This window comes from Lithobates pipiens, unplaced genomic scaffold (assembly GCF_037356315.1).
Source record: "Lithobates pipiens isolate NorthernLeopardFrog02 unplaced genomic scaffold, aLitPip1_a1.2 Scaffold_8, whole genome shotgun sequence".
NCBI lineage: Eukaryota > Metazoa > Chordata > Amphibia > Anura > Ranidae > Lithobates > Lithobates pipiens.
Genome location: NW_027507903.1, coordinates 114865730 through 114881860, shown reverse-complemented (window position 1 = coordinate 114881860; position 16131 = coordinate 114865730). Strand labels below are relative to the sequence as shown.

The window sequence follows — 16131 nt, the reverse complement described above, 5'->3', positions numbered from 1 at the left end:
GCATTTTTTCAGGCACTATAGTGCTAAAAATAGTGCCTGTATAGAGCCTGAAAAAAGCGGCTCCATTCACTCCAGTGTGAAAGCCCTCATTCTGCCAGCAGCTTCTTTGGAGCAGTGAACTCACCGCTCCTCCACCGCTGCTCCGCTGTGATACCGGTGGCATTTTGCGGGTGGATTTAACCCCTTTGTGGCCGCTAGCGGGGGGGGTTAAAACCACCCTGCTAGCGGCCGAATATCACCGCTAAAAATAGCGCCGCTTTGCCGCTGACGCCCCCCACGGCTCGGTGTGAAAGCCCTCTAAGCCCTTGTACACGCGGTCGGAGATTCCGACGGAATGTGTCCTATCGGACCTTTTTGTTGGATATTCCGACTGTGTGTGGTCTCAATCAGGCTGTTTCTGTTGGAATATCCGACGGACCAACTTTTCCAACTTGCCAGTAAAATTTTCCGACAAAATGTTCCGATCGGACATACTCCGATCATGTGTAGCCTACTCCGACGGACAAAGTGCCACGCATGCTCAGATCAAATTCCTAGACCAAAGCTAGGGGTGCAACGGATCAAAAAACTCACGGATCGGATCGTTCCTCGGATCAGAGTCATGGATCGGATCATTTTTCGGATCAGCAAATAATAATTTAATTTGCAAAAACCTGTGAAAATTCCACCACCATATAGTCCCCACTGTAATATCCACAATCTCCCCCACTGTAATATGCATCTCCCCCACTGTAATATTGGCTGAGTATGGCTGGGTATCGCAGAGTATTGGCAGGCAGGGTATCGCAGAGTATTGGCTGGGTACTGCAGAGTATAGCTAGAGTATTGGGGTACTGCAGAGTATAGCTAGAGTATTGGGGTACTGCAGAGTATAGCTAGAGTATTGGGGTACTGCAGAGTATAGCTAGAGTATTGGGGTACTGCAGAGTATAGCTAGAGTATTGGGGTACTGCAGAGTATAGCTAGAGTATTGGGGTACTGCAGAGTATAGCTAGAGTATTGGGGTACTGCAGAGTATAGCTAGAGTATTGGGGTACTGCAGAGTATAGCTAGAGTATTGGGGTACTGCAGAGTATTGGCAGGGTATTGCTGGGTACTACAGGGTATGGAGGGATGGCTGCTTCCATCTCAGGATCTCTCCCCTCCACTGTACAGGTTAGTACAGAGAGGGGAGAGAGGAACCGTCGTCATGACATGACGCCGGTTTGTTTACAAGTGATCACTCCGTCGGAGAGATCAGTGTAAACAGCCTGGGTGTAGAAAGATGGCCGCCGATTCGGAGCGCTCCGTGGATCGCGGCATGTGCCGATCTGAGCAGGTTGACCCGTTCGGATCACTGATCGGTGACGATCCGTTGTACCCCTAACCAAAGCTATTTGCGACTAGCCTGAACGTAGTCCCGTCGTAACGAAATAACGTCATCACGTTATGTACTATCGGATTTTCCAACAACTTTGTCCGACCGTGTGTATGCAACAGTTTTCAGACAAAATCCAACGGATTTGGTTGTCAGAATGTCCGACCGTGTGTACAAGTCAGATTTCAGGCATCTACTGCAACAAAAATGTCATTTTGGTGAGATACTCCCAGTGGGAAATCACATCAAGGAACGCAGACCCTGCCGGTTTTTTTGAGTGTATATACAGGTGCAGCAGCTAATTGATGATTATTATTAAAGCACTCCCATTAGATTCACATACCATATGGACACAGACAAACAGAGGGATTTCTTCAGAATAACAAAACATAGGAATCTGCAACAACTTTTTTTTTTTAAATCTCTGCAATGTACATTGAACACCCAGAGGGGAATGTATTTTTTATTTTTATTTTTTTCCTCCACAATAGTGGAGTAAGCTGAACAAAGCAGACAAACCGCTAAATACACAGATGAAATACAGTGAGCTGTTTTACCTGTTAAAGGATTTGAATTTCTGTCCATCCAGTTATTGGACATACACAGCCCTGGCAGACGGCACAGTGGTTAAAAGGATATTTAACCACTTCAGTGCCTGGCACTTTCCCCACGACAATTTTCAGCTGTCGCATTTTGAATGACAATTGCGTAATTATGCAACAATGTACCCAAATACATTTTTTTAAATTATTTTGTTCCCACAAATAGAGTGTACTTTTGGTAGTATTTGATCACCACTGGGGTTTTTATTTTTTTGCACAACAAATAAAAAAAAAAAAAAAAATTCTGGAAAAAAGGTTTTCTTTGTTTCTGTTATAAAGTTTTGTAAATAAGTACTTTTTCTCTTTCACTGATGAGGCTTCACTGACAAGCACTGATGGGCATCACTGATAAGGAGGCACTGGCAGGCATTAGTGATGGGCACTGACTGGCACCATTTGTAGGTAGGAATTGGTATCCCTGGTGGTCTGAAGTGGGCATCCTCGGGGGGGGGGGGGTGGGGGCGGGTTGGGTCGCGCTGTGCTCCCTGACAGGAGGGCAGCCAATCAGCTTTTCCTGTTTAAACTGATCAGCTGTGATTGGGCATGGCTGATCACGTGGTATAGACTCTTTACAGAGATCGGTGTTAGACTGGCACGCCCGATCGCCATGCTGCACGTCTGCTATTATCCTGAAAGATGTCCAGCCAGGATAATGGAACCACCACCCGGCCGTCATTCTACTATAGGCTGGGCGGGAAGTGGTTAAACCCAAGAACATAAAATTTTATTTTTTTCAGCTTACTGGTCCTATAATGTGTTGGTTTCAAAATGAAGTACAGAAAATACCTTTATTGAAAAAAATTGGAAACAGATGCACATTCTGTAAAACCACATCCTAGTACTGTATTCCAGATAGTTGGCTTCCAAAGATGGTCCCCACCATAGGCCAGGCCCCTCTAACGCGTTTCACCCACGTTGGGCTTAATTGTGTCTTATTTGCAATTTTTTTGCAATACACACTGAGCAGGACGGGGAGAAAGTCAGCATCTGATGCGCGAGTAGAACCCGAGGAGCGATTGAGCAGTACAGTTGCTTTGTGGGATTTCTACAGAAAAATAGGATTTTTATAACCGCTTACCTGTAAAATCCTTTTCTTGTAGTACATCATGGGACACAGAGCCTTCAGTAATTACTTAATGGGTTATGGGCCACCTTCAGGTGATGGACACTGGTATACCCAATACAGGAAGTTCAGTCCCTGTATAACCTCACCTCCTTCCAGGAGTATCTCAGTTTTTGTAACAAAGCAATATACCTAAACCCCCAAAAAAGGGGAGGGACCTGTGTCCCATGATGTACTCCAAGAAAAGGATTTTACAGGTAAGCGGTTATAAAAATCCTATTTTCTTTATCATACATCATGGGACACAGAGCACCATAGTAATAACTATGTGGGACGTCCCATAGCAATGCTATTTGAGGGGAAGGAGAGACAACCCATAGGGCACCCCCAGACTTGAGGACTTATACTGCTGCCTGCAGCACACTGCACCCGAAGGCCATATTCTCATGCCTCCTCACATTCACCTGATAAAACTTGGTGAATGTATGCACTGAAGACCAGGTTGTGCTATTCCAGATCTGAGCCATGGAGGCCTGGTGCCGCACTGTCCAAGAAGCACTAACCACCCTGGTAGAGTACGTTTTGACTTGGAAAGGTGGAATCTTTCCCCTCAAATTGGGCGGCACAGTGGTGTAGTGGTTAGCACTCTTGCCTAGCAGTAAAAAGGGTCGCTGGTTCAAATCCCAACCATGACATTACCTGCCTGGAGTTTGCATGTTCTACCTGTGCCTGCATGGGTTTTTCTCTGGGTACTCCGGCTTCCTCCCACACTTCAAAGACATGCAGGTAGGTTAATTGGCTTCTGTCCAAAATTGGCCTGAGTATCTGAATGGGGACCTTGGATTGTGGGCTCCTTGAGGGTAGGGACCAATGTGAGTGTGCAATGTACAGGGATAGGGACAATTGTAGACACTCTCAGGTTGAACTAGATGGACTGGTGTCTTTATTCAATCTTACTATGTAAAGCATAAGTTTGAATTACAACTTGCCAAAATCCACTTAGTGACAGTGGATTTTGACGCTGCCTGTCCTGTCTTAGGACATTCTGGCAGTATAAATAAGATATCAGTCTTCCGGATCGGAGCAGTCGTCTTTAAATAGACTTTGACCGCTCTCGCTACATCAAGACAATGTAGTGACTTCTCTTCCTTGGAACATGGTTTTTGAAAAAACTATGGCAGGACAATATCTTGGTTCAGGTGAAAGCCTGAGATCACTTTTGGCAAAAAAAAACCTGGACGAGGGCTCAACACCACTCTGTCCTCATGAATAATCAAGTATGGCTCTTTACAAGAAAGGGCAGCCAATTCTGAAACCCTCCTTGCTGGGGATATAGCAACCAAGAACCCCAACTTCCTTGTCAGAAGGACTAAGGGAATATGTTGCATCGATTCAAATGGCTGTTTTTGTAACACTGACAAAACAAAGTTCAAGTCTCAAGGGTTCAAAGGTGATCTAACTGGCGGATTAATCCACATCACCCTTTGCATAAAACCCTGGACTAAAGAATGTGTAGTAAGCGGTCTTTGAAATAAGACCAATAAGGCTGAGACTTGGCCCTTAATAGTACTCAAGGCCAAGGTCATCTCTACCCCTAATTTGTAGAAAGGCAAGAATTCTGCCTATGATGTATCTGAGGGTGCCAACCCTTGAATTCAACCAGGAAACGTAAGCCCTCCAGACTCTAATATATAGTTCTGGAAGCTGGCTTCCTTGCATTAATTAAGGTAGAGATAACTGACCCGGAAAACCCCCGTTTCTTCAGAATGTGGGTTTCAATAGCCAAGCCGTTAAATTTAGCATTTGTAAGGTAGGATGGAATATTGGCCCCTGTGAGTAGGTCTGGCTCTAGTGGAAGGTATCCTCCACCGCCATCTTTAAGATTTCTGCATACCCTGACCTTCTGAGGCGCGCTGTAAAGAAGCTGTGGCAACAACTGAATAGGGAAAAAAAAAAACTAACTCAGTGAAAACTGACCTCATGGGGTCACCACACATCTGTCTCATGCGAGTGGATCCCTTGTCCTTGACAAAGTTGACCAATGTTGAACCTGGATGCCAAAAGATCCACATCGGGGATCCCCCCATGCTTGGCATATAGCCAGAAAGATTCCGGGGTGAAGGGACCACTCTCCCGGGAACAACTGCTGGCGACTTACGTAGTTCCCCTGCCAATTATCTATTCCCAGAATGAAGACTGCTGATAGGCAAGGAACATCCCTTTTTGCCCAAGCTAGCATGTGGTCCCCCACTCTCTGAGCTGCGTGACCCTTAGTGCCCCCTTGGTGATCTAATATAGGCCACAGCTGTGGCATTATCGGATTGGATCCTGACAGGACAATCCCATAACCTGAATGTTCAGGGCTTCAGAGCCAGATGCTCTGCCCAAAATCCTAGGATGTTGATGGGCAAGGCCTTCCTTAGGACACAGCTGATCAGAGCTAAGGGCCAATCACAGTGGCCCTTTACTATGTGATCAGCTCTGTTTAATCACAGCTGGTCACATGTAAACAGGCTTGCTGGTTATGCCTTTCCTCCCACACTGTGACAAAAGGGAGACCTTACTGGCAAGCCTGTCAGCATATTGTTTGCACTGATCATCAGTGCCGCCTCATCAGTGCACATCAGTGAAGAATAAAAATTACACATTTGCAAACAATTTTAACAAAACTTTCTTTAACATTTTTCATTTTTTTTTCCCCCTTTGTTTTAGCAAATAAACAACCCAGTGGTGATTAAATACCACCAAAAGAAAGCTCTATTTGTGTGGAAAAAGATAAAATTTCATTTGGGTACAGTGTTGCATGACCGCATAATTGTCATTCAAAGTGTAACAGAGCTGAAAGCTAAAAATTGGCCTGGTCAAGCAGGGGGTGACAGTGCTCAGTATTGACTTGGATATATAGATATATCTATCCCACAGGTGTATAGTCTTAGCATGACATGTTAGGTATGTATTTACGTACTGTAACATCTTTTACCAAAAAGTTTGGTTTGTATGCACAATTCAATAAAACTTTCCTTTTCCTGAAAACGTGCATTTGATAAACTGCTACGCAAATAATGGGAATCATTTACTAAGAAGTCACTGCACCAGTTCATACATTAATTGGTGCGCCAGAAGTCATTAATTGAATGTGCGAACCGGCGCACATTGAAGCGCAAATAACGATAATAAATACCCGCATTTGTAAACTGCAATTAGTGCTAGGGTAAGTGCGGTTTTCTCATCAATAGTGCACACCCAATACAATTGGTTAATTTAATCTAATTGGATGTGTCTTGTTAGGCAATTAGTATGCGTTCTCAGTTGATTAACCCTTTTGATGCCAATCTCATTCCTATCCCTTCTAATATATCTTTGCAAAGTGTTTTTTAGTTTTTTGTTTTTTTTTACCCAAATCTTTCAATACATTACAAAGAACAGGGAAGTGATTCTAAACCCAATAAATTCATATTTTCAGATCTTGATCTTTAAAAGTGACCACACACTACAATCAGTTAGATCTTAAAAAAATTAGATTTAGTGCAAAAGCCCATTTGATTTCCTATATTTTGAATCAATTGTTCAAGTGTGTCTTCCTATTACCTATTTTTCCTAAATATTGAGTTGTACAGAGATTGGCCAATCAGATTGCATAATGCATGACCATCTTAAGTGCCAAATTTGTAACGTAGATGTGCCATGACCCACTTGTATTTTCCTAACGATATTTCTTGGGCATTATACAAGGCACATGAGAAACCACCTTTTTTCAAGACATGCTAGAGTGATCAGGAATCTTCAAACTACGGCTCTCTAGCTGTTGCAGAAATACACATCCCATGAGGCATTGTAAAACTGACATTCACAAACATGACGGGAATTGTAGTTCCTGAACAACTGGAGGGCCGTAGTTTGAAAGACCCCTGTGCTAGACCATTATTATGCCTCCAGAATTGGAGTGTGGCATCTACCCAACTTCTCTCTGCTGGTGGACACAAGAACCTACATCAATAGACACACACACAAGCAATATACATTGGCCCAAAAGTGAATCTGTACACAGGAAGTAGGTGTGTGTTTTTGAGGCCAAATCATATACACACACATGACCCACACAAACACCACCCCATGTAAAAATAAAACATCTTAATTTCCAAATAAGTATCATCTCTTCCTCCAGAGAACAGTGAGCAGGGCATGGTGGTGGGAAGAAATTAGCAACAGTACAAGCAACTTCCTGAAGGGGCGTGATGTCATTCCTGTGTGCTGGCCACCGCTTCCGGGAACCAGATATGCGCCACGGGTACATACCTCCGCACACAGCAGTCGCGCATCTAGTTGCAGGAACCAAATTTTTATGGAAAATAATAGTAAAGCAGATTTCCAGAACTGGACTAACAAATGTTTATAGTGAAAGGCAACTGTTTTTTTACTATTAAACAAGGGCTAAATGGGCCATTGACATGCATCACAGTTGAACTTAGAAATGTGTCTTTGCAAAGTTAAACTACATTAAATCCTCTTATTTTTGCTTGGGAATAGAGTGCAGGGGGATTAGAAGTCTTGTCAGTTTTTGGGGATATCCGCACCCCCGATAGGGTGAAGACAACTCCCAAATTTTGCCAGATTGTCCTTCAAATGTATTCACTTCCTGTCACATAGCCAAACAGGAAGTGAGGGTAAAACCATACCAATGTCTTTCCTTGGGGACACACAGGTCAGTCTAAAAGTTTCCCCGTTAGGTAAATTGCACTTTAGCATTTTGCTCTGTACACCCCTAATTATCTTGGACTTTGGGGTTTATTTACTAAAGGGAAATCCACTTTGCACTACAAGTGCAGTTGCTGGAGATCCGAGGGGGGGCATGGAAAGAAAATAAAACAGCATCTTTGCTTCTACTTAATTGGATGATAAAATCACCAGTGCTTACCCTCAGATTTACAGCATGTACACTTGTATTGCAGAGTGGATTTGCCTTTAATAAACGCCAAAATACCTAATAATTTGGGGTGTACACAACAAAGTGCTAGAGTGCAATTTGCCTAGTGGGGACACTAGATTGACCCGTGTGTCCCCAAGGAAAGACATTGGTAAGGTTTTACCCTCACTTCCTGTTTGGCTATGTGACAGAAAGCAAAGCAGGGGTTCTAACACTCGTTTTCCTTCAAATGCCCACAATTAGAATAGGATTTTCTTGAGCTAGATTTTAGCTCAGTGCTCTAAATCAGTGATTCTCAACCCTGTCCTCAAGTACACACCCCTCCCCCTCAACAGGCCATGTTTTCAGGTTTTCTTTCATCTTGCACATGTGCTTTAAATTACAGTCAATTGCTTGGTATTGTGGACAGCTATCTACCCAAGATAAATTCCCAAAACATGTCCTGTCTGGGGTACTTGAGGAGTGAGGTTGAGAACCACTGCACTAAGACCCCTTTCACACCACACCGCCCATTGCGTCGGCGGTAAAACGCCGCTATTTTTAGCAGCGTTTTACTGCCAGATTTACGGCGCATTTCAGCCGCTAGCAGGGCGCTTTTACCCCCGCTAGCGGCCGAGAAAGGGTTAAAACCGCCGGTAATATGCCGCAATAGCGGCATTTTGCCGGCGGTATTACAGCGCTGCCCCATTGATTTCACAACATTGACTACACACAATGGTGCAGCTTCTTTAGAGCGGATTGCAGGCGCTATTTCTAACGCTATAGCGCCTGCAAAACGCCCCTGTGAAAGGGGTCTAAAATGGAAAATTGAATACTTACCTGTGTAATTTTCCTTTCCTGGTGCCTTCCATGGCAGCATGGCAGCTTTTATTCAAATCACACCTTGTTTTGCCATGCCAATCAGGGATGAGGATGAGAAGATAAAAATGTGCTACAAATTTTTAGGGCTGCAACTAACGATTATCTTCATAATTGATTAATCGGCTAATTATTTTTGATTAATCGGATAAAATCATACAAAAAAAAAAAAACAACCAAAAAATGTAATATGCAATTTTTCCATTTATTTAAAAGTAATAATGAAAAAACTGAGTGTTACACTCAAACTGCGGAATAAAACGGCAATGATGGGGTACTATTACTCCATGCGACACACATGGGGCAGGGAGATTCACCCGCAAAAAAAGTATGGTGAATATTAGATTCCCTGCTTTATTCATACAAGTATATATATATAAAGAGAATAATAGACATATAAAATACTTTTTTTCCCCCCTTCCGTTATTCCATAGAAAGTATACATTGAATATATAAATAAAAAAAAAGAATTATAAATGTTGTTTATGTATAAAATAAATATATGTGTAAAAAAAAAAAAAAAGGGGGGGGGGGGGGTGAGATGATAGATATATACACACACACACACGTTTCCTCCCCTCTCACATGATGTCACTGCCTCCCCCCCTCCAGTGTCTCAGGTTCTCTCACCCCTTTATGGTGACAGCGGCTCTCCCTCGGCATGCTGGGTAGTGTGGGGCGGAGTCTCAGTCCCGGTTCACCCCACCCCTCTCTCGCTCGCTCTTCCTCTCCGAGGTAAGCTCGGTATCTCAGCCGGCTGGTGCCCCACCTCCTCCGTGCCCCAGCCAACTCCTCCGAATGGCGCGAAGGGCACCCCGAAGCCGGGAGATCGATGCACGCATGTGCAGAGCACACCCTCCAGTCACGGCAGCGCTGGAAAGCGGCCCGGCGAGTGCTTGCCGCGCATGCACTCTACGGCGGGTCTATCGGAAGGCTGCTGGGTAGAGGGGGAGGAGGAGCCGAAAGCAGCGCAGGCGCGTTTGTCGGGACGTCAGCTGGGTGGAGAATGCGAGCAGGCGTAAATGCGTGCTTGCGTACGTGGCGCATTCGTAGGACACAGGATTCTAACGGACCGGCAGGGAGGAAGGTGCGGACTAACTAATCGATATTGAAAATCGTTGACAACGATTTTCATTATTGATAATATCGATTTAATCGTTTCAAATTTTATTGGTCAACAGGACTTGGAAAAGAGCAAGGAAAGCAAAAAACACATGTATGTTAATTTGAGACACTAACAGAATATGGTTTTGGGGGTCTACTTTTGACTATTTAAAGTTAAAGTGGTTGTTAACCCTTACAGGCAACTTTGACCTACAGGTAAGCCTAGATTACCTGTAGGTGAAAGAAATATTTCCTAAACCTACACCATTTAGGAGATATTTGCAAAAGACAGGCACCGCTGTCTACGCCGCATTCGTTGTAGACAGCGGCACGCAGGTGCGCTGAGTGTGGCGTTGCAATTGGCAATCATGCTGTTAGCAGCGGCTCCCCCGCACATGCGCAGGAGTGACGTCGTCGTGGCTCCAGCCAAGCATAGCGCCGGAGCCGCGATACCCGAAAGGGGGATAGACACTCTGGAAGAGGGGACAGCGGTGACATCGCTGGCTCCTGTGTCAGGTAAGCGACGCATAATGGGCTACTAGGCGATGCATAGTAGCCTATTATGCTTTACCTTCGCGGGGAAACAGAGGGTTTACAGGGTTTACTTCCTCTTTAAAAGGACTGCGCCCACAAACGGACAGTCTCTTAAAGATTTAAAAATGTAGTAGTCACAACAGTTGGAGGAAGATTTTGCATTAAAATGCAGCACAGACAATAAATCAAAGTGAAACTAAACAACCTACAGATTGACAACATCAAAAATATTTCAGTGAAAAATATGAAAAAATACTTGCGCTAAAACATATCTGTTTTGCAAAGACATAAACAAAATACAAAGAGAAAATATATGTTACAAACTCTAGAAGGGCACCCAAATGTACTCTCTTGCCACACATACCATCAAGCAATCTGGCCTCTTTTCAGGGCGAGGTAAAGAATGTGATCTGCAAGCTTTATATAACATAGGTTTGTGTGCTAATGAGGCAAATGAAAACACATGCACAGTCCATGAAACACACAAAATGCAGGTTCGCCCAATGTAGAGACAGAACTTCAAAGTAGGTACACCTGTTAAGAAAAATCCAAGTGCTGTTCACACACACAAAGCACAAAAAAACCCAGAGCATGCCCAGACCAACACAAATGCATTTCACACACCAAAACCACAGCAAAAAAAAAAAAAAGTCCCAGAGCATGCCCAGAACATCCCAAATGCAGCGGGCACAAAATAAGCCACCCCCTATCCAAAATTAAGGACATCATCCAGCGTGCTTTAAAATTACAGATGGGACAAACACCCCCCAATCCAGGGGGGCAAACAAAGAGCCTAACACGGGCAAAAGTTATACAACAAATACTATTGCAGTCTATGGGAACTGATTTATTAATTTTGCGGGTCCCCGCTTGGCTGGCTTATATTCTAGTTATTGGGCTTAAAATGGGTATGGGGGCCCAGGTCCCACCCTGTGGGACATATATCAATGTTACCAATTTGGACAACCCCAAAAACGAAACAAGAAGTGCCTTTTAAAAATACAAAATTGCTTAAAAGCTAGTAACTTGGGGGTGGGGCTTACTCTGCCTGTAAGGCCTGATTCACACCTATGCATTTTTGTGCTTTTTGCATTTTGCAGATTTTCACTGTAGAATGTGTTCCATAGGAAACCATGTTAAATGGACTGTAGTACAAATCTGCAAAATGCAAAAAGCACTAAAAATGCATAGGTGTGAATCAGGCCTAAAGTGGTACGTCTGTAGCATGTATCCAAAATGCTGCTTCAAAGATGTACGGCTTTAGAGAAAACTTACAAATCTAAATTGCAGCTGCAAGATTTTAAACAAAAACAAAAAATAGCCTGCCCCCACCAATGCATACAATGCCATTTGGGTCTGTTAAGGCTTAAAATGGGAACCCCCATGTGAAAAATACCACCCCAAACTAAAAAAATGTTGTGTCGCTCCCACACGCTAACAAACCCCTAGCCAAGCACACAGCAAGCCAGCCCATGAAAGGGGGTGGATGCTTGGGGACAGGAGGGGCTCAGGAACCTCAAAAGTCAACCTCCTTGTTCCTATAGTAAGGGGGACAAAGGCCTCTTCCACACAACCCTAGGCTGGGGTTGTTGGGGGGGGCTGCAGACGGGGGGGGGGGGTCCAACATGCCCCAAAGGCAGCCAGCTATGTTGAGTGCATGTGGCCTTGTATGGTTCAGGAGGGAGTTAGGCGATCGCTCTTCTCGCCCCTTTCTTAGCTGGCCCTGTTGTATGCTCTGAAAAAGAATGTGGTTTGGATTGGTGAAGGCAGCTCGCAGCCTTTTAAGAATAGAGTGGAGTGTGGAGTTCCCCTTTAAAAGCAAAAGCTAGCCCAAGGAAATTGTATGCATTAGAGGGGGAATGTTAAATGCTCTTTTAGGAAGAGCTAGAGGAGCGAGAGTCATTTTAATTAGTAATTAAAAGTAATTTTAACAAGGCGCATGTCACATATTGGCAAAGTAAAATGCTAAAATTACCTGTTTGCAAATATCCTTAAAGGGGTGTTCCGGCCGCGATGTGTGTTTTTTTTTTTTTTTTTTTTTTAAATCAGCAGCTACAAACTGTAGCTGCTGACTTTTAATAAGGACACTTACCTGTCCAGCGGGCCCGCGATGTCGGCCCTCCTGAGGCCAACCCGTCCATCGGATCGGCTGTCGGCGCAGCCATCTTAATGAAGGGAATCAGGCAGTGGAGCCTTGCAGCTTCACTTCCCATTTCCTACCGCGCATGCGTGAGTCACGCAGTGCTTTGTGAATGGCCCTGTTGTGTTTTGGGACACACACATGTCCCAGCAGGCAACGGGGCTGCTCGCCGAAGAGGAGGAAGTGCCACGAAATAGGAAGAGGCAGATTAGGAAGACTGCCTAGCAACAGGGGTTTCTGGTAAGTTAAAGCGGGAGTCCGCCGGGAGTTCCGCCGTTTTTTTTTTTTTTTTTAAAAGCCAGCAGCTACAAATACTGCAGCTGCTGACTTTTAAAATAAGGACACTTGCCTGCCCAGCGCGCCCGCGATGTCGGCACCCGAAGACGATCTCTCGATCGTCTCTCGGGTGCTGCCGTCGCCATCTTGGGTATGGGAATCAGGAAGTGGAGCCTTTCGGCTTCATTTCCCGGTTCCCTACTGCGCATGCGCGAGTCGCGCTGCGCAATAAGGATGGACGCGCTGCCTCTGGGACTTTCGGAAAGGGGCGTAATCTACGCCCCTTTCCGCAGAGAGCTATCCCGGAAGTGGGTGCAGATACCTGTACTGTACAGGTACCTGCACCCCCCTCCCCCCTGAAAGGTGCCAATTGTGGCGCCGGAGGGGGGGAGGATTCCAATGAGCGGAAGGTCCACTTTAGGGTGGACCTCCGCTTTTAAACATTTTTTTTTTTCAAATGTTTCTTTTTACATTTTTTTTAAAGAATATTAATGATATTTTTATTTTTAGGGTGGCCCTCCGCTTTAAAAAATACATAAAGGTGACCTAGTGTAAAAAAAAATTGGCAAGTTTCGAGTTGCGCCCGTTCAACCCATGCAATTGCATGTACGTTGCTTAACCACTTAAGTCCTGGACCATTTGGCTGCCCAAAGACCAGAGCACTTTTTGCGATTCGGCACGGTGTTGCTTTAACTGACAATTGCGTGGTCGTACGTCGTGGCTCTCAAACGAAATGGATGAATTTTAATGCCATCCTAGACTTAGTCTGTAGGGTTTAGTATTGAGTTGGCCCATCCTTTGCAGCTATAACAGCTTCGACTCTTTTGGGAAGTCTGTCCACAAAGTTTAGAAGTGTGTCTATGGGAATGTTTGGCCATTCTTCGAAAAGCGCATTTGTAAGGTCAGGAGGAGAAGGCCTGGCTCGCGGTCTCCGCTCTAATTCATTTCAAAGGTGTTCTATTGGGTTGAGGTCTGGACTCTGTGCAGGCAGTCATGTTCCTCCACCCCAAACTCGCTCCTCCATGTCTCTGGACCTTGGTTTGTGCACTGGTCCAAATCATTTGGTGGAGGGGGGATTATGATGTGGGGTTTTTCAGGGGTTGGGCTTGGCTCCTTAGTCCCAGTGAAGGGAACCCTTTAGGTGTCAGCATACCAAGGCATTTTGGACAATTCCATGCTCCCAACTTTGTGGTAACAGTTTGGGGATGATCCCTTCCTGTTCCAACATGAGTGCACAAAGCAAGGTCAATAAAGATGTGGAGCTGCAAAGGGTGGTCCCAATCAATATTGAACCCTACGGACTAAGTTTGTTCAGTTGTCGAATAGTGCTGATTTATTAGATGCATTTTATATGTAGAAGGATGAATTATCAAGTTTGCAGTGAAGAGATATTAAAATTCCTTTTGATGTAAACAGTTAACCATTCTTTCCTCTATTTTTCCTGCACATCTCCAGGAGCCATAGAAGTTTGTGTCCCTGATCTTCCTGTCACTGGAATCCTAGATGAAGATGTCATCCTCCCCTGCTGGTTCACTCCCCCGGTTGGGTTCTCAGTGCAGAATCTCAGTTTGTTTTGGAAGTTGACAAGCTTGCAGCAGGTTCATGCTTTTACCCTTGGACAAGAGCAATTGGAGAACCAGGAACCAAACTTCATCAATCGTACACAGCTTTTTCTAACTAAACTGCCAGAAGGCAATATGTCCCTTCTTCTTCGCAAGGTCCAGCTCTCTGACGAAGGCACCTATACATGCTTTGTAAATGTTGGAAACTACAGTTCAGCTGCTGTGAGCCTGCAGGTGGCAGGTAAGCATCATTTTAAAGTGGTTGTAAACCCTTACATATACCCAGTGAAGTGACTGGCCTCAGGTGATACATTGAGATGAAACAAATCCTCCTACACAAGTGGTACCTGTTAATCTACAGGTACCTCTTCTCTACATCTGTTCAAAGTCCAGAATTCATAAAGCTTGTCTGATCTCTCAAATAAACAGGGGGCGGAGAGCTGAAAATACTCAATGAGGAAAGCTCTGAGAGCTGATTGGAAGGAAGGGACACCCCCTGCACAGCACGTAGAAACAGAGCTGAGGCTGTAAGTCAGCTGGAGATCCCTTTTTGTCAGGGAAAACTTGTCAGAAGCGATTCATGCTGATAGCAGAGGAAAGAGGTAGCGAAAAGAAGTTACGCTTAGTGCTCTTAACCATTTGCCGCACAATCATGTATATATTTGTGATTTTGTTCAAGTGGCTATACCGGGGCCATGGCTACAGCAATTTTCAACTGGTGATTCCCTAATTTGTAAAAGTTATCAGAGAGAATAGTCTCTGGATCACTTTTACAGGCAACTACCATTTTATTCTCTAGGGCCACTGCTAAAAAATATATAATGTTTGATCGTTGGAATACAGATTTTTACTTTTAAACAAAAGGTGTCGGAAAAGTACAAACTACAGAGATATATGCTTTGTTCATATTTCATGTATGAGGTTTATAACCACTTTAGGGCATGTTCACACAGATTGCTTTTAACCACTTGAGACCCGCGCTATAGCCGAATGACGGCTACAGCGCGGATCTCCTTTTCCGGGACTACGTCTATTGACGTAGTCCCGTGCACGAGCGGCCTGCGCGCCCCCTGAGGGGCGCGCTCTGTGATCGGCAAGTCTATGAGACTCGCCTGATCACCGATCAGAGCAAGGGGTCGATCCCGACCCCTTATCACGTGATCAGCTGTCAGCCAATGACAGCTGATCATGTGATATAACGGAGCCGGTAATTGGCTATTATTCCTCCTCGCGCTGAGAACGCGAGGAGAAAAAAAAGAGCCAATCACTGATGTCCCGATCACGGCCAGCCCTGCCAGTGCCCACCTGCCCCCTGCCAGTGCCCACCTGCCCCCTCATCAATAAAGATGATTAAAAAATAAGTGCCCCCCGTCAGTGCCACCCAGCAGTGCCCATAGTGCCACCCAGCAGTGCCCACAGTGCCACCCAGCAGTGCCCACAATCTGCCTCAACAAAGGTGCTGCACCCCAGTGCCACATATCCATGCCCATCAGTGTCATCTACCAGTGCCCAGCAGTGCCGCCCATCAGTGCCCAGCAGTGCCACCTATCAGTGCCACCTATCAGTGCCCATCAGTCCCATCTATCAGTGGTACCTATTAGTGCCACCCATCCGTGCCATCTTATCTGTGCCCATCAGTGCCGCCTTAACTATGCCTATCAGTGCCCACCAATGCAGCCTATCAGTGCCCACCAGTGCAGCCTATCAGTGC

General features: G+C 45.0%; 1 protein-coding gene across 3 annotated transcripts in view; it reads left to right on the top strand.

The window, feature by feature from the left end:
• The window catches only part of CD276 (CD276 molecule), a 36707-nt gene that overhangs the window by 6908 nt on the left and 13668 nt on the right, over positions 1–16131 (top strand). For all 3 annotated transcript variants that reach the window (XM_077471824.1, XM_077471823.1, XM_077471825.1), the window contains one exon: positions 14314–14661. In XM_077471824.1, the coding sequence (XP_077327950.1) occupies positions 14314–14661 (348 nt within the window). The remainder of the gene's footprint in view (positions 1–14313; positions 14662–16131) is intronic.